The sequence below is a fragment of the Orbicella franksi genome, chromosome 13, assembly GCF_964199315.1.
Source record: "Orbicella franksi chromosome 13, jaOrbFran1.1, whole genome shotgun sequence".
NCBI classification, from domain to species: Eukaryota; Metazoa; Cnidaria; class Anthozoa; order Scleractinia; family Merulinidae; genus Orbicella; species Orbicella franksi.
The window spans coordinates 14,074,178-14,099,662 of NC_138157.1; the positions used below are offsets into that span (position 1 = coordinate 14,074,178).

General features: G+C 38.8%; 1 protein-coding gene across 1 annotated transcript; it reads left to right on the top strand.

Moving 5' to 3' along the window:
* Window positions 1-43: 43 nt before the first annotated feature.
* LOC145465347 (uncharacterized) lies at window positions 44-25,433 on the top strand. The gene is made up of 43 exons (XM_081449124.1): window positions 44-208; window positions 1,877-1,949; window positions 2,075-2,164; window positions 2,875-3,106; window positions 4,156-4,656; window positions 5,109-5,131; window positions 5,703-5,762; window positions 5,968-6,012; window positions 6,783-6,860; window positions 7,011-7,052; window positions 7,425-7,581; window positions 8,534-8,601; window positions 9,220-9,354; window positions 9,491-9,528; window positions 9,745-9,808; window positions 10,431-10,496; window positions 10,597-10,749; window positions 11,315-11,400; window positions 12,138-12,235; window positions 13,119-13,280; window positions 13,581-13,643; window positions 14,154-14,250; window positions 14,570-14,639; window positions 15,116-15,241; window positions 15,376-15,510; window positions 16,171-16,298; window positions 16,615-16,650; window positions 16,867-17,016; window positions 17,550-17,640; window positions 17,734-17,833; window positions 18,505-18,599; window positions 18,699-18,797; window positions 19,341-19,408; window positions 19,776-19,986; window positions 20,581-20,790; window positions 21,746-21,792; window positions 21,878-21,968; window positions 22,708-22,865; window positions 23,326-23,356; window positions 23,469-23,549; window positions 23,622-23,714; window positions 24,070-24,154; window positions 24,430-25,433. The coding sequence occupies exons 1-43, from the start codon at window positions 144-146 to the stop codon at window positions 24,582-24,584; spliced, it is 4,656 nt and encodes a 1,551-aa protein (XP_081305250.1). The 5' UTR covers window positions 44-143; the 3' UTR covers window positions 24,585-25,433.
* The last annotated feature ends 52 nt before the right edge of the window (window positions 25,434-25,485 follow it).

Consider the following 25,485-nt stretch of genomic DNA (forward strand, 5'->3'; position numbering starts at 1 on the left):
TGTTCGATTGTTGTGCTCGTGGGCTCAAGTTCAATCGGCCATTACAACCTTGAACATTCCTATTGAGGTCTATCGTAATGATGACTCAGTTATTTTATTCGTGCCCAATGTCTGCGGCCATATTTTTCTCCAACATCTAAGCCATGGCAAGGATCAATATTTTTTGGCTCGGATTATTCATACAGTTGACGTTTTTTGCTCACACGAGGTAAGAATTTTGGTGCCTGATCTGTTGTTTTCACACGTGATTTCTGGCCAAATGGATCGACCTTTACTTCCGCTTATCGACCTTGATTTCTTGTGCAATTCATTCACCCATGCATATTTTCGTTGTCCACGTCAGGTCTTGTTTCTTAACACTACTAAAGCTTCTCTTTTTTCCGATTCACTTCTTTGATTCCTGCGTGTAACTTGATATCCACGTGGTATTGAGCGCGAAATACACGAGCATGTACATTTTTCTCCCACTTTCGCTTTGCTGACTCAGTCTGGTATTTGGAGAGGTTCATCAAGGCAGTATGCCGTAACAGCTGATTTTTAATCACCATTCCACTGATACAGATCATAATGTTTGTCTGAACTACTGGGCTGAACTTGTACAAAAGCAGCGTTTTTAAAAATTCTAATCTGTTCGATGCCAAGATGATTTACTCATAAGCTTAATAAGCTATTAAATGAGCTTGAGTAAAATATCATGATTTGTCAATGGCAAGCAATTAGTTGCTTATTGTTGTGTGGGTGAATGGGTTATGCACATTCTTTTAATTTTCTGGCAAGATTTTGAATTTATTTGCTAAATTTCTTACATTTGTGATCCTGTTGTAACAGATTTTGGCTTTTGCTGAGGCTTATTTGCATTTGTTTACTGTGAGAGTTTTGAATATTCATTGTAGTGAATCGGCAGATTCCAGTTTTTACCTGCCTTTAATTAATGTTCAAACTCTGAAGGCCAGAGGGAGATATTGATCTCTGAAACAATAACAAATCACGTCAGCTTGTTTTTTCACAGTTTGTACCAACTTGTTAAGATGCACAAGCTGAATATTAGGTGTCTCGCTGATATACGAGACCCTAAATTATACACAAGTCATGTGCTGTCGGGTTACAGTGTATGTAGCTGCATCTAGTTACATGCAGGGGTACATTGATCTCAACCACTCAATAGGAAATGAAAACACATCAATTGGTATATAGTTTTATTTATTTGAAACATGACAGAGTTCATTTATGATTTTTAATATAAATAATGTCTTATAAACAGTACAGATTATTGTAAAGTTCGATACATGCTCAGTCTTAAGATTATCAGCCTTTGAGTCTTGGCACAACGAATCAAGTGTAATGATACCAATACAGAGAGATTATTGGGAATCAGTATTTTTTCGGCAATTGCTCTGAAAAAGCCTTTTTTAACAAAAGAAATAATTATTATAAATTCCTCACAATTTAGTAAAATTCTGTTAATAATATTAATAACTGGTATTGGTAATAATACAATTATTGTACTCACCAAATGGATGAGTGATCAATGATTTGAACCTGCCTGACGCTTTTTACACTTACATTGGCAAGCAGGAGAGTGCTAATTTCCAACACTGCTAATTTGAATCTCCCTCTTTTGGAATTTCTGATGACTTTTTTTGCAAGAAATATGAATTTTTTAAAGTGCCTATGAAGTAAAAAATAATAGCTGCTTATTTGAAAGGCTTTTCAAAGTAAAGAAGAATGGCGTTTTTTCTTTCTGGAACATAATCAGTAAAAAGTTGGTATATTTTTTTTGGGTAGTGGGAGCTCTCTTCAGTTACAATATTCTGACTGCTTGACTATATTGGGTGACCTTAATTATTTAACTGTAATTTTTTTTCAATCTTTGTAGTGAACAATTTGAAGATCCCTTACAGCAACACATCTTTGATAATGATGATGATAGCCATGACGTGAATGATGCGGTAAGAAAAATGATAATACCAAAATTTAATTAATAATTATAATTGTTAATAGAAATGGTTGGTAAATATTTCATAAATCCATTATTAGCCATTGATATAATAATATTTAATTCATTTTTAATTAGGAGTTTGAAAAAATCATCTCGCAATATGATAAGAATGAAGATGGAGAATTATCAGCTGAGGAAATGGCAAAGTATCTCCAAGATACTATGGTATGTATATCAATGTTGGAAATTGAATTGTAAGAGTACTGTCATGTCACTCTGAAGAGTGACTCTTAAAATGCACTCACTTAAATTTATAATTTTCACTTGCCCTTAAGATACACCAATCACAAACCATACAGTCATCTATGTTTCTGTGCATTGTGTGGATGGCGAACTGGCCATCGAAAATTTTGTGGTCTGTTTCAATGCCAGATTTGTTAAATGTATTAGAAGATGATGCAAAATAGAACTGGTTGGTTACAGTATGTTAAGAGAATTTCTTGTCAAAATGGGAAAGAAACTATTAAGTTTCACATTGAGATGAAAATCATACTTGGCTATCAAACTAGGAGGTGACTGATAATTTACACTCATCTAACACTTCTGACACTTGCATGGGTGAGCTGGTGAACACTAATTTCAAACATACATGTATGTATAAGACAAAAGAAAATTATATTCAAGTTGGCCTAAAAAGAGAATTCATTTCAAAACTTGTAACTAACGAAAAATGAGTCTAACTTGCAAATACTAAACAGATTCTTGACAACAAGGCATGGCTAGAAAATCACCTTAAAGGATTTCTATTTGTTATGTATTTAGACACACCAGCGTAATGTCTGAGGTTTAAATCAATAATTGATTCAGCCGTTTATAAACTATGCAAATGGAAATTGTCAATGACCTTGTTTGTACTCATTTTTCTTAACATTTAGGCTGCATTACAAGGAGAAAAGAGTGGAAACACACCACAAGAAAAGCCAGGAAAAGGTTCAACAAAGAAGAAAAGGACAGAGCAGAAATCTTCTACAAGATCACAGCCATCAACTGCTAACGGTTCCAACTGGAATGTTAAGCAAGTTGTTGGGGGAGTGGTTGGAGTCCTCTGTTTAATTATAGTATTTGCTGCAGTAGTCCAACGGAAGAGTGGCACAAGCAACCATGCAGGTATGAGTGTACACTTTTTGTGTCATGTTAATCCCAACCAGTGTGTAAGTAAAACAGTGCTAACAGTTTTGATTATACATGCATGCTATTGAGGTTTAAATTTAGAACCCATTTTAAGTGAACATCTCTTTATCAATTGCCAGACGATAAAATTGCCGTTGGAAAAGAAAAAAATCATTCGCTAGGCATAAACAAAATGTTAAAGTTTAGACAATGTGATAATAAATGAGATGGTGGATCTTTAGCCTGGTAAATATAAGTCTAAGAAGATAAATGATTCTTTCAGTGAGACAGCCATTCTTGGAAAAAGAATTGTAGCGTAGTCTAAACGAGACTAAACGATGCTAACACAACGGTTTTAATGAAGCTTATAAAAGCCCGCCATTACTAGCCGTAATACAACAACAACTACATCCAGGATACATCTCATTCTACTGCGCAAGCCCGAAGGGCCTATGACATCATAACATTGTTACAAGAATTCCATTGAAGGTTGAACCTATGACCTTCTGGTTACAAGTCCAGTCAGCTGTTCTACCACTGAGTTACAGGAGATGCGAGAGAGATACAGTTTAACTAAATGCCACTAAGCTACATGTAAGTTCCTGTGATAAAAGTCCTGCGTACTTGCATCTTTGAGTGCAGATAAGTGGATTTTTTTGCAGTGATAATAAATGAGATGATATCAGTCGATGCCACTTTGCTAACATTGCAGTCCTAGCAGTACATGTATATGCAAGGTGTCTGTTGTATGAACCTAGGTCAATGTCTTTATCTTCTCTGAGTCTTATGTAGCTCAGTAGGAGAGAGCAGTTGCATCTGGACTAGTAAACAGAAGGTCTTAGGTGTGACTCCTAGCTAGAAAACTTGAAAAGAATTCTTTTTCCAAGTATGCCTGTGTCACTGAGAGAATGTTCTCATAATCCATTATATTGTACATTTAGTTGCCTGGATTATCAGAACCACCTCAGCCACACCCATGTCTTAAGAACATTTTCTAAGTAAACACCAACCTTTCAGTTTCACAAAATGATTTATACACTTTCTAGGTGTTGATTTCAATGATGTCCGAGCTGCAAGGTTAAGAAAACTGGCCACTGAGCAACACAACTTGAATGCAGAGAATGCAATACCTCAGCGTAGAACTGAAGCATCTCCAGTGAACAGGTCAGTGATAATTTCCAATGACAAAGGCACTGCAAGAAGAAGAGTGAATGACAAAAGTGAGGTCTCTAAAGTGAACACTGATAAAACAGGAGGCTCAGAAACTAGCAAGAGACTGGACAAGTCAAGACTTGTAAGTCCAAGCATCAAGCGTACAGAGGATTGTCAACCACAGTTGTCTAATTTAAAAGAGAGATCACCTGTTACTATTGAGATGGCAACTGACACTGTTAAGGCTACTATCTCCGAGAGGAGCCCAGTTGCCGCACCAGTTGATGTAAATGATATGATTTGCGACCAAAAAATGGTAGCTGATAATGTTGATGTGATAGAGTCAACAGATGCTCAGAAGGAACTGTTCACAGTATCACTTCGGAAGCCAGCAGGTATAGCATCATACATAGAGAATGGATATTTTATTGCCTTCCAACATTTTACAGCCCTTTGAAAGAAAATTTAACTGACTGTGTAATAGAGTGATATTGAGTCATGATCCCAGGTTAAAAGGCTTTTACTAGCTCATGATGATAAACAAGCCTTGTGGAATTGGCAAATTACAACACTTATATTCATTTGATAGAACTAAATTCAAATGTAGACCCTTGCTTTTTAACTAAATGGTTAATATATGACCAGATCTCCTTAGTTTACAACCAGTTTCTTTTGGTTAAAAGACATTCAGGCTGTTTTATTCAAAAATAATGATTATAAGTTCAATCTACAAAACAAAATAGTTAAACAGTTATTGACCTAAAATTCATAATTTTCTGCTGTACGTATTCAATCCATCTGACTTAAAATATCTATTTAATATGTATAATTTTGTTATTTTTTTTAGTTGCAAAGCAGGAAAAGTTACAGGTTAGGACAGATCCTCATAAGACTTAAAAACAGTATGGCTTACTTAAAGCAGGGCTGAAACTTAGTGGGCGCCAGGTTGCCAGTGGCAACTTAAAACATAGCTGGATGACTAAAAAATTGGGGCTGAATTGCCTGACGGGTGACTACGATGCAAAATATAAATTCAGCCCGATGTATTGCAATTGCAAGGATGAACTTGAAATAAAAATAAAATAGCATTTCCAAGTAGTTTAGTTGGACTACCTTTCTTTTCTTTTCCCTGACTCTAATTTCTCTGAGGTTTATGAAGTTTTAGATGAAGTAGGCAAGTGTGAGAAGCACCACCACATACTTCTGTAAGCACTTCTCTTGTTCTGAAAGATTCCTACTTGTTTGTATAACTCAGCAATCCAGTCAGGCCGCACGAACTATTTCCTTTTTAAATAGCATTAAGAAAGCTTTATAGGCCATTGTAGAAACTCAAAGGCTACCCGTGAGCCACAGAGTTCCTTAGAGACCCTTGAATGGAAGCAAGCATTTTTGATGCTGTCATTGCATTTGAGACTTGGACTATACATTATTTTGCTTTCAGGACCTTCCCTATGAAGAAGTGGTAAAGATGGTGTTGATGCAGGTTTTGGAATGCTCTATTGTAAGTTAATAAGTTTGTAACAATATTTTTAGAAGTTCATTCTCTGGAATTTTCCCTTTGAAATATGATTCAAAACAAAACTTTCAATCTACATGCATGTAATCTATATACATACATGTATAGCAGAATACCTGTGGGAGGACTGGGAGATAGGGCCTGTATCTGTATAGATCTGCATCTCTACTTGTTATTATTCACATTGTAGGAAATTCAAGTTTCTGAGAAGAAGGGAGGTCTTCGACTACCAAAGGTGTGAAAAAATTATCACTGAAATCTTTTTGCCACAACTTGAAAGTTACCATACTGCTGTTTCATAGCTTGAAGTAAATCTGAAATGGGAGTGTTGTTACATTGTAGTTGATCCCCATTGAGAAATTAGTCCAGAATTTCCAAGTTTAGTCCCCTCAGCAATATTGCCAGGTTTTTTTCAAAAACATCTGCAGTAGTCATGATTTATACATGTGAGTGAAGAGAGAGGTACTATTAAAAATGTACTCTTCTTGATCCTTAGCCATGTGACTGTGCTAAGACTTTGTAGTTTCTTTTAACATATAACAAACGTCTTGTGAAGTCTGTTATATTATAGTACTGCAGCAGTACCTTCACAATTTCTTGTTCTAGAAAATGTTCCTTCCCCCAACAGAATCTTCCCAACACTGAGAACGTTCTTAACAGAAATATTTTTGGGTTTGAAAATCCCCTCCCCCACTGCTCTGGAAATTCCAATTTAAGCTCATACCTTTATTTCATAATTTTGGCATTTACAAACCCCTTGCCTTTGGAATTTTCAATGATCTTCCTAGGTAGTTATGGACGTTTTCTGGAATGGCACATTTATGCCATAGTGTTTTATTAATGCATAATGAATAAATTTATCGTTTAATGTGTTCGTAAATGGTGGCATTAGTTAATAAAATTAATGTGAGCAGATTGGACAGGGGTAGTTCAAAAGTATATTCATGAGTGAAAATGTATGGTTTAGCCTTGTAGTATAAGCTGAAGCAGACTAAATTTGTTTAGGTTGGAAATGATAAAGGACAAGCAGTTTTACAAATTGAGGCACCTGAATTACCAGTCAACAGTGAGGACCTAAGCAAGGTAAAAACTAGCTACAACTACTAACAGTGATTGAAACCACTATTTTAGAAATACTTATCATTAGTCACCATTAAATGGTAGTAATTAATGTTATTAACTAATTGTTGTTAATCATTAATTATTGATTAATAGTTATTTTTGTTTACTTAGAAACTGGAAAAACTCATGGCTAAAAGGATCTATGGAGAAGTGGTAAGAATTAATATTAAGTATTTAACAAAATCTATCACCTTGTGAAATTTGTAAACCTCAGTGGAGTTGAAGGGTGGATGTACATTTAAAAGAGGAATACAGTATATTAGATTGACAGTTAGCAAGTTGAACTGGAAAGTAGAGAGGGGAATGAATGGAACCAAGAAAGGAAAAGAAGGAGCAAGGAAGAGTGAAGGAAGGAAGTGGGAAGAGAGAGGAGAAATAGAGAGGAGAGGAAGGAAGGAAGGCTGCAATTGGATGCTAAATGAAAAGGAGGAATTAGAGTAGAAAAGGTTAAAGGAAGCATGATTGAACAAATAAGAAGTCAAGGACAATGAATGTGTTTGTTCAATTGGTTAATTTTGATGATAGGATCCCTTGAAGTTTGCAATTCTGTGCTTTGACCGGTGCTCCCAGCTGCCAGGAAAGAAGTTCAATACAATTCGAGATGGAGGGAAGATTTGGAAAGAAGTGACATCAGCTGTAATGGAGTCATGTGTAACTACAGTTCTTAAGCATCTTGTACATGGTGAGTTGTCATCTAGCTAGTTAATCAGCTGCTTTTCTCCTTAATTCTTTTGTGACCTTTTTACCTCTAGTCATGTACAGTATTTATATTCAACAAAAAATTGTGAGTAATAGTAGAGAAATAGTAGAGTGCTGCACTTTAAGGCAGTGATAAGTGCCAGGTGTTGCTTTGCACTTTACATGTAGTTTTCCTTATATTAAATCAAGAATGTAGTGTACCTATCTAATAACATAGAAAGACTGCAAAAGGGCGTACTGCGGATAATATATCCTGAGCTATCTCATGCTGAGGCTCTAGTAGCTGCAGGCATCTCTTCACTGTATGAGAGGAGACGGGCACGGAGCGAAACTTTATTTGATCAAATTATGAGAGACCCATGCCATAAGCTACATGATCTGCTGCCGCCACGTAACGAGTCCACTTACTCCATACGAACCTGGGGATACTTTGAGCTACTGATTTGTAAGACACTTAGGTTTAGGAACACTTTTATTATGAGCCGTATTTTTAATTATATATAGTTTGCATATTTTTCCTTGTATAATATAATTCTTTTTTTTAATGTAAAGTAATTCGCAGTACAGCCGCTCCAACGGCTGCAATGAGTTTGCTAATAAAAATCTATCTATCTATCTATCTATCATGTACTACCTCTTACACATACTGCTGAGAGAGTGTTCAATCATCTCTCATTTCACTTGAAGCGAAGTTCAAAGGGATAAATGAATAGTTATTCTTGACTAGTTTCTATCATCTGGTGATCATTTCTTATGTCTGCTGATATGGGTAGACATACATTCTGTATCTAGGTTCACTCTAGATCTGTGCTCATGAACATGCAATCATGTACATTCAAGTAAATTAATCCTCACATGTGAAGCTTCTCTTAGTAGATTTTTCAGTGCCCCTTAACAATGCATCACAATACATGTGTTTGTGTGTTTGTTTGCAGCTGCGGCAAGTCCCACTGGAGTTGAAGATGACCTGTGGTCCGATTTTGTCCAGTCTGGCCAGTCTGAAGTATGTGCAGATATTTTTGTGTATTGTTCTCCTCTTTAGTTTCTTGTTAAAGTCTTCAGCACACAGTTTATGTCAATTTGGCAGTATGATTTGGTTTATTGCCCAGGGGAGTACTCCCAGAAAAGTTGGGTGGGGGTTTCCAAAACCCTTACCCTATTTATGACCAAAATCTGTGATTTTCCCTACCCTGTTTATGACCTGACCAAACATTTGATACCCTGTTTATCACCATTGCGGTTGACACAGTTGCCAACATAATTTGTGAAGGGCTTTTGTTGATGGTCTTATCAATAATAATGAAAAAGTACTGTCTACATTGAGCTTCTTTTAAAAAACATTAGTTACTTATTCAAGTCTAGAGTGCAAAAACCATACCCTATTTTTGACAAAATGGCCAAAATTGATACCCCATTTATGACCAAAACAGCTGAAAAACCATACCCTTTGGGGCTGTACACACCTACAGTGTATATAGCTCATATAGGGGAGTACCCCCCCCCCCCGGGTTTATTGGTTTTTGCATTTGACTGCTTGATGAAGAGTCTTTTGCATTGACCATCCAACCAATGCATCCTAAAGTGTAAACGCCAAGATGTTTTGATCCAATCCTGTTGTTAGGGCCCATCTCAGTTTTTTCTGGCAAGTGTGGGAGGCTGGTCATGTGATGGTGTGACAGTGAGTGGAGATCTTCTTACTAGACTGCTAGAAAAAGGCAAACAGGATTCAGAAGTAAAAGACACTTTCGTTGAAATGGTATGGAAGTAAATTTATACTTCACTGTTATTATGTTTCTCATAACATAATTATTATTAAAGAATTTTTCGTAACTGAAATCACACTAAATTCCCAACTGTATCCATCTAATGGGCGTTTGTTTCAATATCCGTAGGTAACTATTGGAGGAAGACAAGTTGTGCGAGTCAAGAGGTAGTTGACAAGAACTGACATGCATGTGGAAAAGAAAATATTCAGATATTACTCAGTGTTGGACAGGTTTAAAAACGTTACAGTGAGATAAAACATGCTGGCGACAGCCAATCAGCACAAACTATGTACATGTATCATAACACATGTGGTAATTTTATCGTTCAGTAATTCATTAACAATCTTATTGGAGTTCTTGTTTAATGATCCTTCCTGTAGGTTAAACGAGATTACACTGGAGTGCAAGTGTATTTTCAGAGGGTTGGAAACCCTTCTTTCCCAGGTATTGCATACATGCTATTTAGCTGACATATTTAACACTGCACGGGTTGACACGAGTCCATAAAAAGCTATCTGGCCCAACAAATGTCAACAGCACATTAACTGCTCACAGTAAAGAACGCTGAAGGTGACAGCTTTCCATCAAAATAAATATCAATAAAGGTGACCAGTTTGGTAAAATATATATTGACTGAGTTAATGTTACAGAGACGATTTTTAATGCAACTTTGTTGCAGCAACAGTTGGCACTGGTATGTTACAGGAGACAAATTTTAACGCAACGTTGTAAATTCGGGTAACAATGTTACCAGTTTTAGAGTCTTTTTCGAAAACCTGCAACATATTGCCACAACGAAATGTTGCGTTAAAAGTCACCCTGTGCACCACGTTTCACGATATTGATTTTTAATGCAAAATTGTTGCATTAAGAATCGGCGTTAAATATCGGCCTTTAGGCTGGGCTAGACCGGAAAATATTTTGCCTTCAGTTATAATGCACGGACCTTGCTGGGCTAGCAATAAGTAAATTGGTTATGCCTTGATCAGCCAAATATTTTCCTTTCCAGCCCTCCCTCTGAGTCAGTATCAATTCACAAATATTATTTTCACTTCTTTTGTTTTAGCCCACCATGGCAGAATTTCTGGCTGAAACCCTTGAACGAGAATTGGACAGTGGAATAAAAGAACTGGTAAATAAAAATATTTTCATGGGGAAGCGAGTCTGTAGTTCTATTCACTTGCCATTGCATCAGACTTTACATTAACTGATGAACTTATCCTATTTCATAGGGTGTTTATTTCCAAGACAAGTCAATATTCTCTTCATTCCTGGCGACTTCTACAATGGACTTAAAAAGAGACAAGAAGTCACGTGCTGTTGCTTGTTTTCTTGAGCTGCCTCACTTCCCTCAGCCATTTCGGAGTGATGCTGATCAACTTCAGGTACTCTTAGTCTTCTATTTTGGTTGTCACTTGATGTTATGGTTGTTACCCATAGGTGCACCCAAGTTGTAAAATCTATCAGTGGGCGAGGTTCGTTAGTCTCAGAGTAGCCTCTTACCTATCTCGTTAGTCTGTTAGCAGGCTTTCCTGTTTAGGCTTAGTATGAGCAGCAAAGCAATGAGGTATGAGTGAGCTCATGGAACAAGCCAACATAGCGATTCCTGCCAAGAGCTCATCATCACTTGTGACTTTGTCACTCACATGAAACACAAAAATTAGCCTGACCATGGATTGTCAAATAAAGATCAAAAACTGTTTACTTCAATTCAATTTGACTGACAGAAGTAATAAAGATGTTATAATGTTGAGGGTGGAGGGTGGTATAGGGTAGCGCGTCGATGATGCAAAGCCGTTTCCCATCCGATATTGATGCAGGACACTTCACAGCGCTTTATATGAAATCTTTAGCTACTTTGATGGGGTTGATTTGCTCTTCATTGGCTAACTCTAATTAGTGCTGTTGCATGAGAAATTAATGAGGTGTTTTTCCCTTTAAACTCTTTAGTCTCAAATCATGGATGGCATTCACGGCTGTCAAAATGTTGTTTACAAGGCGCTGGTAAAAGTGTTGAAATCTAATGCCAAAGACAGGTAAGGCACAATGTTAATACAAAGGCCCTTTGTAACCAAGCTTCCTGGGACTCAAGCTGCAGAACTCTGTGAATGAGATGGATATTACAGATTTTTCTTGTTAGAGGGTTCCCTGCAATATTTGGGTAAAAATAAAAAGGAGCATTTTGATGCGCTTTCTTTGTCTTGCTTTGTTTTTTTTTTGTTGGCATCATGCACATGATTATAAAATCCTCGCAAAGCATGCCTGCCATTTTGTGTGATACTCTTTTGTTGCAGTTTAGCCACCCGGTTTTGTAAAACCAGGACCATAAATTGATCTTGAAATATGTTAAAAGTAACAGTGTTCAGTAATACGCACGCCAAATGCATGTTACTAACTTGCGAAAGCGTCCTAAGGTGACTAGCAAAAGGTTCCAGCTCTTTCCCAACAGCTGTTATTTCACAGATCAATACTATCACTGTTTATCAAGGTGATGCTACAATATTGGTATCACATAAATGCCCCGCCTTTGGTGAACCAATAATGGCAATCTTTATCCTTTTCGATGTAACTCTGCTAAGTTGAAAAACAAATTATACAGAGGGATTTCAGAGTCACTTTAAGTTTTCGAAAATTGTTGGCAGCCACCGTAATAAGTTTAGTTATTCCACCCGGTGATCAGGACAGAAAAGATCTACAGTTTCACGTGAAGGTCTCGAATGTATTTCTTGACACGTTTAGCTTCAACCACAGTTTATTTTGGTTTCTTTTCTAGTGCACTAGCATGGTTAGCCGGTGTTGTGTCTCTAAATGACCTCAGGTTGTCAGCAAATTTGCCCAGGGATAATTTTGGAGCAACAGTGGCCAGTGATGGTAAGATAATAAGATTATCACGATTAGACATTTGAAAATCAATTGGAGTTTAAAAAGGAGAACTGGTACAGGTCCGTCCATTAGTGCATTTGTGGTGAGTGTGTCCTTCCGTCCGTCTGTCTGGGGTATTAAGTTACCACGGCAAGGTTGTAGTTTTGGGTGGGGGACTTGTGGTGTGCTTTACAGTAAGATGTAGCACGGGAGGTCTGAGTGTATTACGAAGAAGCTGGGAAGACTGAGAGAATTAGTGCCAGTGGAAAAAGCTGGGCCATGAAGGCAGGGCGGATGATCGAGAAACTGAGACGGGTGGAGTATAGATAGATTCAGATAGATTAATAGATAGACATACTAGGGACGGACGGCAGGCAGTTAGCCTGTAGCTGGCGGTTTCGGTGGGGTTTTTCCGTGGACTTTCGTGGCGTGGAAAGAGTGGCAAAACTCGAAATGTTACCGAAATGGTGAGAAGAGAAAAAGGGGGGAACCTTTCTCGCTCTTTCTCATTTCACCATTCTTCTCGCGGCTTCGCCGTCGCCGCTCATTCCGGGCCACGAAAGTCAGCTACACAGGCTAACGGGGAGACAGGCAGGCAGGCAGGCAGGCAGATACAGATAGATAGATTCCACCTCCCGCAAGTGGACACGCTTGGGACCAGAAAAAGTGTCTGCTTAGGAGTGATAGGCTCAATATGGAGTGTTTGCAAGTGGCTGGGTCATGACTAGAGTGTCGGCTTATGAGAGGTGTCCGCTAGCGGTGTTTGACTGAAGCTGGTTTGTTGGAAAGGAGAAAGGATTATGGAGGGATTACTGTAGAACGTTAAGGTATCAGGAAGCAATTCTTTACTACCAATTTTCAGGCGGCGTGTAACTTACCCTTTACTTTTCAGGTTATATGGTAAATCTGTGCACAGTAGCCCTACAGCTTTGTGAATCATTCCTACTGTCGAAAGGAAAAGAAAAGTACAAACAGATAGAGGCGCGATACTGCACGGCAAAAGGCTGTCGCTTGAGGTTTGATAATGAACGGACGCTGGGTGGCGGGCATATTGGTAAGTGAAAATATTCTGAATTACTTACTAACAGCTGGGGATGTTTTCATCTCCCTTTCCTAAGTTTTTGGTCGAGTATTGGCTGACAACAATTGTGATTTTGAATTGACTTATTAAGAGCAGGTAGATGAGAACCATTTAGAATGATTTGTAAGAAAATGCAAATCTCAGGCTTGTTCGTAGAAGTTCCAGTTTGAGCTATTCAAGGGTTTCGACTAGGTAAAGTCGCCGTGTTGTAATCCTCAGATATTTGTGTTGCCATGCTGTAAACTTGCCTTCGTTTTACTTGTTTGTGTGCAGGGATGGAGAACGAGGAGAAGACAGGTCTGCGTACGTTGTTGTTCCCATCAGGAGAATTAAAAGGTGATCAATTATTGATTCTCCTTACGTTTGGTCATAATTATCGCTCTATGTTAGTTCTGATGATTTAGTTTACCGTTAAGTTTTAATTTGCACTGCAGTGCAAATTTTACGCAGGTGCGTTCGCAATGGTCTCAGTCATATAACAAATGTATTGAGTAATTGTATGAATTAAGGACGGGACTGTTTTTTTTTTTTCAAATTGCACTGGCATTCATAACATTACCTTTACTTATTCGCTAAAAAGTGGTTATTGGCGAGGAGGGCAAGTGTATGCATGATTGGTTCGGTGACACATGGTTAGTTTCAGTAGTATTTAGCTCGTTCAAACGCGACATAATCAGTGTGTGCTTTTTATGCCCTTTGGAGGGATAGTGCATGCACGTTTGTTTTTTGGCTATAACCAAAGACGAAATCAAAAAAGACAACTCTAACTTCACCTAGTTGGTGTTGTATGTCACATGTTACAGTAATACCGTGTAATTCGTGATCAGTGTAAACTTCTGTTTGTAGGTCAGTTCAAGCTGATGACGGAAATGTTTCACATCACTCACAGTGCGCTGCACATTGGACTCACCACAACAATTCAACATTATAACAATATCTACAGGTCAGATATGTTTAATGTTCTTTCAGCTTGGGGAACACGTTTTTCGTTCGCTTGCAATCCCGTTTCCAAGTTTAACTAAGCTGGTATTTTCGGCAGGTTGTTGCCTAGAAACATGATGTGGGAACCGACGTGATCAACATTTCCTGAGTGTTCTTGTCATTTTTGATTGGGTTATAGACATCGGAACTCTTCCGACACTTAACGAAAATTTTCCGAAAACGGACCTCGTTTTCTCGACTGGTTTTACGATGTAGTTGTGTTCTTGTGAGTGTGATTTCTGTCTCACTCTTTCTCTTGTTTACACCTTTTAAACTTTCAGGTATTACGCGAGAATGACTGAAATGAAACAAGGTACTCCGGAAGAAGCGGAAGTTAGAAAGCAACTTTTGGTGAGTTTAGTGAATTGAAAATTTTGATTTGGGTAGATTAAGAAAGATGGGAGTTTGAGCGCTGCTCAGGGTCATTCTGTTGTTTTGTGGGGCAAGACACTTTACTCTCACATTGCTTCGCTTCACCCTGGACTGTTGGCAAATTGTTAGCCAGGCGTACTCGCGCAAAAATTGTGGGAGAGTGGGAGGAAACCTGCGGAGGGAACCAGCGACAGACTAGCATCCCATCCAGGCTGCGTGTGTAATGCTACAGAAACAGGAGTGAACTCCTCACCCCCCTTTGGAGAGCCCGCACGTACCCATGTGTTGTTTGATATGTTGGTTACATCATGCAAACTCAGTTTGAATACACAATCGGCTAACGCGACACTTTATGAAAGGGTCACGACGCCACGTTACGCTGCACAAAAAAATGTTGACGTCACGCTCGATCGCTATGTCATATTAACCCAATTGTTTTGTCCTCCTGTTTGTAGTTGTTTGTCCTTCAGTGGGACACCTGTCTGCAGGACTCGCACTTTATGAGGCTGTGTTCCGAGTTTTACATCACAAATGCTGCTTGGCTTCTTCATCTGTTAAACAGCTGTGCTTCTGAAAATCAAGTAAGACATAAACTTTGCTGGCTGTTTATAAATATTGCATTGTGGCCAAATTATATGTAGCTTGTCTTAGTTGTTTTTGCTGATGGAAACGTTCGTTTAGCATAGGATAACTTCTTGGTAAAAACTGATTTCAGGGGTTATCTGAGAACGAAATCCGTGCCAAACAGCGGGAAGTATTCGCAAATATTCCCGAGTTCTACGTCAAAGACATGTGTTCCTGGTTCAGTTTTGCCGCTTTACACAAGCCTTGTGCACTCAAGGGATTGGATGTAAGTGGAATTCTTTGCATTCTTTTCATATTTTCTCTCAGTCCAGTGGTGAAGGAGAGGGGTGGGGGTGGGGGGCATTTTGGTAAACCTGCTGCGTTGAAATACCGAAAGAATTGTCTAAGCAAAAGTCATAGCCTAGGTAATTGTTACGTATACTTGCGCGTCACAGTTTTGCGAACCTATGATCAAGTTCTTACGTATAACCCTGTCTCAGAAAGAAACGAGCATTAAACTTTGCTGTCTTATGAAACTTATAGTGATTTTTTTTTACCAAAAACTGAATCTTTCAATTAAAACGACGCTGAATTTTTCTTTAAAATTGTAGCACGAGGACATAAAAATAATTCTAGTTACAAGTAATTAATCTGTGAGACATGGCTTGCTTGCAAATGTGGTTGCGCTTGTTTTAGCAGGTGTGCGTGTGTACCCGACGCGCGTGTGCTGCGCGTTATGCCACGTGTCTCAAAGAGTTCTTATTCCCACGACGGCAAAAATCTGCGCACACAAAATTTGGACTTAATCGAGCAAGGTGCACATTTGTCATCTCTACAGAATAACCATGCTATTAAATATTATTTTCATATTATTCCGGCGTTTTTTAATGATCCATGTGTCGCTTCTTTTCGTGTCTAAATGTACCTTTTGTACATTTTGTTGCAGATCCGTGTTTTCGTTGATTGTTGTTGTGCTCTAATCGAACGCCGTGACCTGGTGCCTGGACCTGTGACGGCCACGAGAATCATATCAGCGCTGTTGTCATTTGCTGAAATATGCGTCAGAAATAAAAGGTATATTCAACATGTACAAACGCAGTAACGAATATATCCCACAGATGACTGTCAGAAAGGTTAGTCTTAAGCAGGTGCGACATCTGGAATCAACTATTGGGCATCTGAGTTCAGTCTGACTTCGGAATTCTTCGGAGTTTCCGATCATGCCCCGAGAGATATAATGGCTTCTTAAGGTTTTTGGGTTCCAGACCGCTAAGCCAAGATAATAAAATCAGTTGTATTCATAACAAAATGGCAGAGTTAGATTGTAAAAGATTGAGTCGTGTGTGCTCTTTTTTCCAACGATTATTTATTTTGACCTTTTTCTTCTCAGGAAAAACAAACTGTTGGAGACAACAACATGGGGAACGTAAGAAACTGAACTGATGTTTTTTTAATCGTTATTATTAATTTATTTATAATGTATGGTAACTAACAATGCCTTAGACAAAAGATCGCGAGTTTAGTCGTCTCTGTCCTTATTTTCGCTCTAATACTCCAAGGATTGCCAACGATCAATTGGAAAAAATAGTGTCATTACATGTCAATTATATTTATAATGGTATCCTTCCTTTATAATTTATAGCGGCATTGAAGGTGACCTGATGGCCTGCGTAACTATGTGTCCAGCGGTAAGAGAAAAACTCGGCCCAGCTCTCATTCATACATACTCGTCGGTCGACATTGTGGAGGGCCTGGACGTGGACAAAGAACAATTTGACAAATTTTCAGCCAGGTATGAATAAAAGCGCCTACCAACCAGAACAAAAAAAGCCTTCATGCACCTTCAATGCAAGAGTGAGAAATACAACCTTGCCTTTGCCACAGTATGTGACTTTTGCATACTCTGGACATTAGCGTAGTTGCGGACCTACAGCAGTCCTTAATTATAATATGATAGTCAATTGTTGTACTGCCATCTAGTTGGCTTCTTGGTTAGTATACACATGGAGTGAAAGCTTCACTGAGTACCAACATTGATCAGATAGTACATTCTGGATACTGGTTGTTGTTTTTACTGTTATTGTAGACTTATTATTGTTATCTCTAACATTATCACTTATTTGGAATTATTTGGAATTAAATATATAAAGGTGCAAAAAAACAAAAAGCTTGAAAAAGAAATTCAGGTTTGAACGGGATTCGAACCCATGACCTCTGCGATACCACTGCAGTACTCTACCAACTGACCTATCAAGCCAACTTCGAGATGGCCACAGTTGCTAACTTCAAAGGTTACATGTGAACGTGTTTTCCTTTCTGCTTTAGGTTCGAGATTATCAAGTTGTTGGAAGGCTTGTGGAAGAGACCGGACTGCCTGCCTTCAATTCTGGGAGAATGTGGAAGGGAGAGCTTTCAGGTATGATAATTCTGATACCACTTCGTGTTGAAAGGAATGATTTGTAATTAAGATTTTTGAAGTAATTTTACCAGCGTTCTTGGTTTTTATTAGTCATTTTTAGGTTCTATACTGGACACACTCCTTTACGTGCTCAAAGATGGCTTGCTGCGACTCACGAACGTGAAGAAATTGCAGAGTGCCAAGCAGTCTGGTAGGCCACTGTTTTGCTTGATACTATTGCAGGTAGCTGACTGAGATGGAAAGGAGACTAACTGGCAGAAAAACGCATAAATAGACAGATACACAGACAGACGGACGGACGGACGGACAGACAGACAGACAGATAGTCAGTCAGACAGACAGACAGACAGACAGACACACTTAGACTAACGGACTAAGACATACATGACACTGAGTTGGAAAATGCGAGGAACGGTATTTTCTTCTAACACCTTTAAGACACCAGGTAATACCTGCCTAAACTACGAAATTTACGTCAAACGTTCTCATATAATTATTTTTAGTTCGTATAGTGTGATCGATCACACTATACGAACTACTGATACTCCTGGGTTCAAACCATTTACTGTGATAATTATTTTTCTCCTTAAGTCAAATTTCGGAGTGAAAGATGTAAACGTCTGATCACGTTTTCTTTACCACAGGATTACTGATTCATTTTCTTTATAAATGTCCTTGCTAGGTTTCGAATAACCAGTATGAGAACTCATGTTAAAAATATTGCAAAGGCTTGAGCCAAGTCTTGTAGCATTTCAGTCGATGTTAATTCAGACATATTTTATAATCTTTCATCAGTGTAGTTGCTGATTCCTAAACAAGAGGTTAATTTTCGAATTAGCGGTTCTTTTTTTTTCTGAACAGACGATAAGTGGAAAGAACTGAGTATAGAACAGCGCCAAGAAAAGGAACAGTTTTTGATGGGTGAAGAACAGGCTGCTAAATCTCTTATGCATATGGTATGTAGTTCACACTGCAGTAGGTTAGAAAGCTGAAAACGAAATGCTTTAAGACGCTGGGATCAAAATTCATCATAACCTTTTCTTGTTTAATTTCAGGCTAACGCGACGATGGCACTTCTGGAGAAAATCACAGAAGAAGACAAAGTGGCTCGTTGTTTCTCACGCTCTCCGCTGTCACTTAGGGCGGCAGCTGCGGTAGGATTTTCAGTCTTTGGATTCCATTTATATGATGGGTGGGGGGTGGGTCTGGGGGTGGGTCACGTCGCTGAGAGCGGATTGATTTTTTTTTAATGAACGTTTTCGCTATGTTGAAGTGTGAAAACCAGTGTGAAAATGTTACTTAAATAAGTGGTGAAGTTTTCCTTTTCGTCACGGAAGTATCGCAATTTTACGTACACCTTTGCTTTTACATACATACGTACTTTATTGTTACCTCCCCAATGGGCTTTTCAGGAACAGTTACTTAAATTACTAAGTTACTAATAACTACACAATCAAAATTAATCAAATTGAAAAAACATTTACAACATTATCTAAACTTTGTAGTCGCGAAAAATACTAAAAATAAATGAAGTTTAGGGAGTATTTACAAAATTGTCTAAAAGCTTATTCTTTAAGATACGTTTTAAAACTTGAACTGAACAGCTTGATTTTAAAAAGGGGTCTAAATTGTTCCAAAGTCCAATAGTTCTGTAATAAAATGTTCTTTGTCCTGAAGCTGTTATTTTTCACTTGCAGATAATCGGATTTTTGGATTCATTGTGCGGCCGTAAATCAATGGATTTGAAAGTCCAAAACATGGAGAAGTAAGATGGGTTAATTGCAGCTAAAGATAGGAATTGCGCTACACTAAAATGCTCTCCGATTAGCGTGAATATCAATTTGGTTAACCTAAACAGCACTCCAGTTAGCCTAAATACCACTTTGGTTAGCCTGAACAGCACTCCTGTTAGCCTGAGTAGCGTTTCCGTTAGCTTAAGTTAGCTCTTTAATAGGGTGCAATTCCTGTCTTAAGCTGTATGTGATGGGTTAACATAGTGACTAAACTTGTCGATGTAGTGTAAGTGTTGGACACTGGTCGACAAGACCGTCCACACATTTTGTAATGTTTGAATAGCCCACTCTTCATCTAGAGAAATGAAAATTGTTTTAAATTTTTGTTTTAATCTCCAGGTATTCCTTTGATCCACGTGACCTGCTAGTTAAAATTCTAACGGTGTTAGTCCGCATGTCAAATGCCAGTGAAGAGAGAGAGTTTGTGAAATGCCTCGCCGCTAACCCAGACTACAGTAGACTCAGTGTGGAGCGAGCGTTGCGAGTTGTTCAGCGGGAAAACCTCGCTCCTGATCACGTGGTTCGAGACTTGAGAAGCGTTATGCAAGAGGTGCGAGTGATTGTAGTGTTATTAGAAGTCAGGAAACTATAATAGCTGCAAGGAAAGCCTTTCGTGGCAGTGTAGTTTAATATGATTCTTATAATAAACAGTACCACATGAATGTACTGTCCTGCTGAATAGCTTCCAGCGTTTCATTCAGACTTAGACTTAGAACCACGTTGTGCAACATGACATACAGTACCGCGCACCGTGTTGAATTGCTACTCCGGGGTAGACAGACAGACAAAACAGACAGACAACCTTTATTTAAGCACGATAAAAGGTTAAGGCTTAGTAGCTTATGGGGTCTTTCATTTGAATGGTCACACACTGGGGTTTCATCCACAAACTTTAAACAGGTATAACCGTCATATGGAGCAGAATAAACAGTAGTATCTCGTGAAACTACAGCTTAATAGCTTTCATTTGAATGGTCACACTCTAGGGTTTCATCCACAGACTTAAAATTTGAACCATCTAACCTTGTACAGCTTAATAAACAGCACCACTTGAAAAAAAAAAAGCTTTTCTGTGAATTGTCACAGACTAGGAAACAAGCTGAGGCAGATCTCATCACATTTTTTCCAATGCTGAACTTCGTAGGTTAGCCTAATACTAGCACGAGACGAAGACCACCCCTCCCTGGGTGAAGACGAATCAAACGAAGACGAGACTGAGCCTCCCCCACTGGAGCGTGTGCCTGAGAAGGGTGGTGAAGGGGCTTCTATAGCGGAACCGCATGATGCAAAGGAGGCAGATCAAGTTTATATTGAAGCTCTTGAACTACTCAAGTTTGACACTGCGGAGCTTGTGGTAAGAATTCAATTGGCTACTAACTTAGTAGCGTAAGTATCTCACATTGTAAGTAAGTACTGTAAGTGTTGTATTGTAAGTAGAGTATAGTATTGTTAGTAGCGTAAGTATCGCACATTGTAAGTAAGTACTGTCAAGTGTTTTTTTTTTTGTAAGTAGCGTACTGTTTTAGTGGCGTAAGTAGCTTGTAACTGAAAGTGATGTAAATGAATAAATAAAAAAAGAAAGAATTCAATTGGTCTTTCGCAGTTCCAGTTGACATGACCTCATTTGCGCAAAAAAATAATAATGGAAATACATTTTTAAGAATACCAGAAACAGGAAGAGTATGGCAAAATGTGTAAGACTGCTTAATAATCGTCAGTGGCCTTTAATAGTAAGATTTCAATATATATGTTTGAAAGTGAAGGGGTTTATAACAATTTGTGTAATTTGGTCGCAATTCCTGCAGCCCAACATCGTTTTTAGTACAAATCCTTACAATGTGATTATTAACATTTAGATTATGAGCTCAAGATTTCTATCACGCACAGAAATCGAGAGCAAGCAAACAATGGAAGTCACTGCGTTAGTATAAGTGTACTAGTCGCTCACAACTTTATCTAAATCCGCTTCACACACACTTCGAAAAAGTAGAAAAGCTGCCGCCATTTTGTAAACAACCGCACACTGCTAGGCTACTTGCTATCTACAACAGAATAGATAGTGAGTAGTATAGCCAGTAAGAGAACAGCATTCGAGATAGAACGCTAGTAGATTCATACTGAATGATGATAAATGTGTAACACTAAGCTTGCAAAATTTTGATATCAACTTGTTAGATATGTTATCATTTTTGCCCCACTGCGTCGCATGGGACACGGTTTGACTTTTTCCTTCATTTGAGTTAATAACGGGATTAAAATTTCCAATAGTTTTGAATCAATTGTAACTTAAAGTGTTTTCGTCATTTCAGGAATATCATGCCTTTCGCTGCCGCGCCTGCCAGCCAATGTGTCCCAGGTAACTGAAGTGAAGTCATTCCCAGCTATTCTCAATACCTCATCCATGTAATATTCATACTTTTCACATTTCTCCTTTCTGTTAGGTCCGGTAAAGTCAAGGCTCTTATGCGAGAAGCAGCCCAACTTAAAAGTAATCTTCCGATTCATCCAAATGCTTCCATCCTCGTTCGTCAGGTGAGAGCGTTTCTGTATCATCTTTTCCGTAATTGAGTGTTTTCCCAGTTTTAGTGGCAGTTCAAACAATGTTAGTAACTCGCGAATAGGCCTTTACTGCAGGTCACAGTTGTTCAAAGGGATGGATAACACTATCGTTAGAATAAATTACTATCTAGTATAGAGCGGTTTTCAATCGAGTGTCGAGAGTAATGAGGCAATTACTTTGGTTTTGGTTTTGGTTTTACTACGCGGTTTGAGATTCGCAGAGTAGTCTGATTGGTAAGTAATTGGTTTGGTTTTGGTTTTACTATGGTTTGAGATTGACGAAGTAGTCTAATTGGTAAGTTATTGGGTTGGTTTTGGTTTTACGACACTCTAAAAGCGTTCAATTTGGAAGTTTGTTTGGTAAATACTTACCTATTGGAGGGTAATTAATCCAGTGAATAGTGTTATTCACCCTACAGACAACGGGGACCGAGTTCGTTGTACCACATAATCCTCACAAGTTTTGTGGGTACCTTGTTCAGGCAATCAAAAGGCTTGCAGACTCGCCGTTGTATACTCAGGGTTGTCATACAAATTGTCGGCCCGATGTTCACTCGTTATAATGCGACACTTGTTACATACGAAAAAAGCTTTCCCTCATTTTCAATAAAATTTCAACAAATAATAAAGGTTACCAATCGTCAACAGGACCGTGTGCGTGTTATCTGGGTGTATGTGCTGATTTGCCGATTTTGTTTTATTGTCCATGCAGGATGAAAACCGTATGGACTTTGTCCGTGCGCTTATTACCGGCACGGTCGATACGCCGTACAGTCGGGGCTGCTTCGTGTTCGATGTGTACTTTCCGTCCTCGTATCCTGTTGATCCACCAATGGTGAAAATTATCACCACCGGTAATGGCACTGTGAGGTAAGATACGGCGATTTATTTATGGTAACGTCAGCAACAATAAACCTGTTTTTTTTTTCTTGTGCCACCTGCGTCTGTGATGATTGGCCAGTCATTAAAAAAAACCAACTCCGACGCATTTTCAGATTATCGATTTTACTTTGATATATATTGCGCGGCATTATTCTTCGCCTATTTTCATTCAATTTGTGACGTGGGGAGAAGACATAGACGTCCCTACCCTGATTTGTCCGCACCAAAATTGCGGGCTGTTTATCTTTGAGTCATCCGTTTTAAAGTGACAGTTCTCTTATCTTCTTGATATTGGGAAGTTTTGAAGTACTATTTCAAAGAAGCCAGGTTTCATATACGCATAAATTGTGATACTAGGTGTATTTTTAACACTTAACTTATCTGATTGTGTTTTCAGTGCTAAAGCTGTGTTTTAAGTCACAATGTTCACCAATTAACTCTTTTCCAGGTTCAACCCGAATCTTTATGCAGACGGAAAGGTAATCTTCACTTCTTTTTGGGTTGGTCTATTGCAGTTTGTCTGGCGCATTTCTGTCGTGTGATGAGTTAAACACCCCCCTGCAGTGGTAACATACCTGTTTATATTCTCAGGTTTGCTTGAGTTTGCTGGGGACCTTCCACGGTAGAGAAGCTAGTGAAAAATGGGATCCGAAGAAGTCTTCGCTTTACCAGGTTTGTGTTTGGTAGAATTACGGTATTACGGGATACCTGTGGCTAAACGCGTTCTTGTTTTTATATCAACAGGTTTTGTTGTCCATTCAAGGCATGATGTTCACTCCGGATCCTTGTTTTAACGAGCCTGGTTACGAGGGTATTAAAGGAACAGACGAAGGAGATGTGAGTAGTATCTTGTGTAAATCTTCGCAAGGAAGCAGTTCGTGTCATACTTTTGCTTATAACAGATGGCAACTCAAGATAAGTGGCCGGATCACTCATCGGTACAGTAAAGATATGTTAACAGGGATTGAATCGAGCGGTAGCACTCACCCTATGCACTCACCAGTTAGTTGCGGTAAACTTGTTCGTCTTCTAAACCACGTTTGTCATTGAATCTCTAATTGTGCACTTCTGCTGCTGTTTTATGGTTATTTACATTTATTGTTGCTTGTTGTTTCGTTCAAAGAGGTACGCGTTTATCCCTTGTGAACAGCAAACCTTGTTTAAACTTATTTGCCTTTGTTTTTTTCCACAGACTCTGTGCAAGGAATACAACGCAACAATCAAACTGCATACGATACGTCACGCCATGGTTGGACAGCTACGCGAACCAACACCGGGTTAGTTTGCTTGCTTTTTAACCAAGCCTTTTGTCTTTCGAATCTAGAGGCTCACCAGCCGGCGATAAACTTCGGTTACCACACTACTCAGCGAGTAATAACAGAAGTGGCATTTCTGAGGCCTAAAATACTTCACGCACGAGAAACTCCTCGTTTCAATTTGCCTGGGAGATTAAGGGCGGGGGGGGGGGGGGGGGAACCGTTATTTTTTTCAAACGAAGTAGTGTTTTAGCTTTGTTATCTGACTTAACAGCATTTTTTCTAACTCTCTTCAGGGTTTGAAGAAGTAATCCGAGCTCATTTCCGTCTTCAAAGGGAGGCTGTTTTAAAACAGTGTGCTGAGTGGCTCACAGAGTGCGCAGACGCAGAAGAGGAAAGACGCATGCGTAAAGCTGTCGATACCCTGAAAAGTGAACTCGACAAATTGTAGAGAAGAGAAGAAATGCTATGAAATTCAAAGGCGCGTCATGTGATTTTTGGGCTTTCCAAGGTCGATAAACATCACGGTAAATAATATTGTTCCAGTTTTGGGGTAGAAACTGCCATCCAAAACTCTTCCGACTTTCGTAACGGTGCTGTTTAGTCTACTCCATTGGTATTTACATTGACTGACTTCCTTGGTTATTATTTATGCAAATACCGGAGGAATTTGAAAACGGAGGTTTCACTCTGAAAACGCACCGAATGTTTCCCGTCCATTCTACGCTAGAGGAATTTAAAAACGAAGCAGTCGTCGGTAATTTTGGATTTGTGACGTTCTCGAAAAGCTCCGTTTAGAAAATGTCTTCCGCCCACACGAAAACGAAAAGCCGGCGTTTTCAGTTTCCTTTAGTTTGAAGAGCGTTTTTAAAAAGCTCCGTTTTCGTGACAGATTTGTGTGGACGGTAGGTCTAAACGTAGAAATAAAACTGCGTTTTCAAATTAGTAGTGCGGACTGGGCCTTAGTCTCCACTCTGGTGACCGGCCAGTAAATGGTAAACCGACAATCATTCTGGTCGGGGGTAGGGGTGGGGTAGCATTGATCCCACTCACTTCAATGATGCTATGGAAACAAACTAAGCGCCTACTAATTTACATTTTCTTTTTTGAAATCTGTTTCACTAGAAATACTAACGAGGCTTATGGTGGTGTAAATATTTTAACTCAGATACAGTTTGTTTTGAAATACGTTTTGCTGCTTAAAAAGCACCATTGGGATGAGATGATTACTATGTTTAGGCAGATGTTAATGTTTGTAAAACAAGGCCAGTAATCTTGAATAAAATTTGGTTTGGTGGAATTACGTGCTTTTTTTTCTGACTCGACGAACAACATTTTCTTGCAACCCGTGC

What these genes read in the sequence shown, in the direction of transcription:
- LOC145465347 (XM_081449124.1), top strand. Translation starts at nt 144, where the DNA reads ATGGCAAGGATCAATATTTTTTGGCTCGGATTATTCATACAGTTGACG. An exon ending in CCCATCAGGAGAATTAAAAG is followed by an intron (nt 13,644 to 14,153) that starts GTGATCAATTAT and finishes TTCTGTTTGTAG; the next exon opens with GTCAGTTCAAGCTGATGACG. An exon ending in CTAAATCTCTTATGCATATG is followed by an intron (nt 18,600 to 18,698) that starts GTATGTAGTTCA and finishes GTTTAATTTCAG; the next exon opens with GCTAACGCGACGATGGCACT.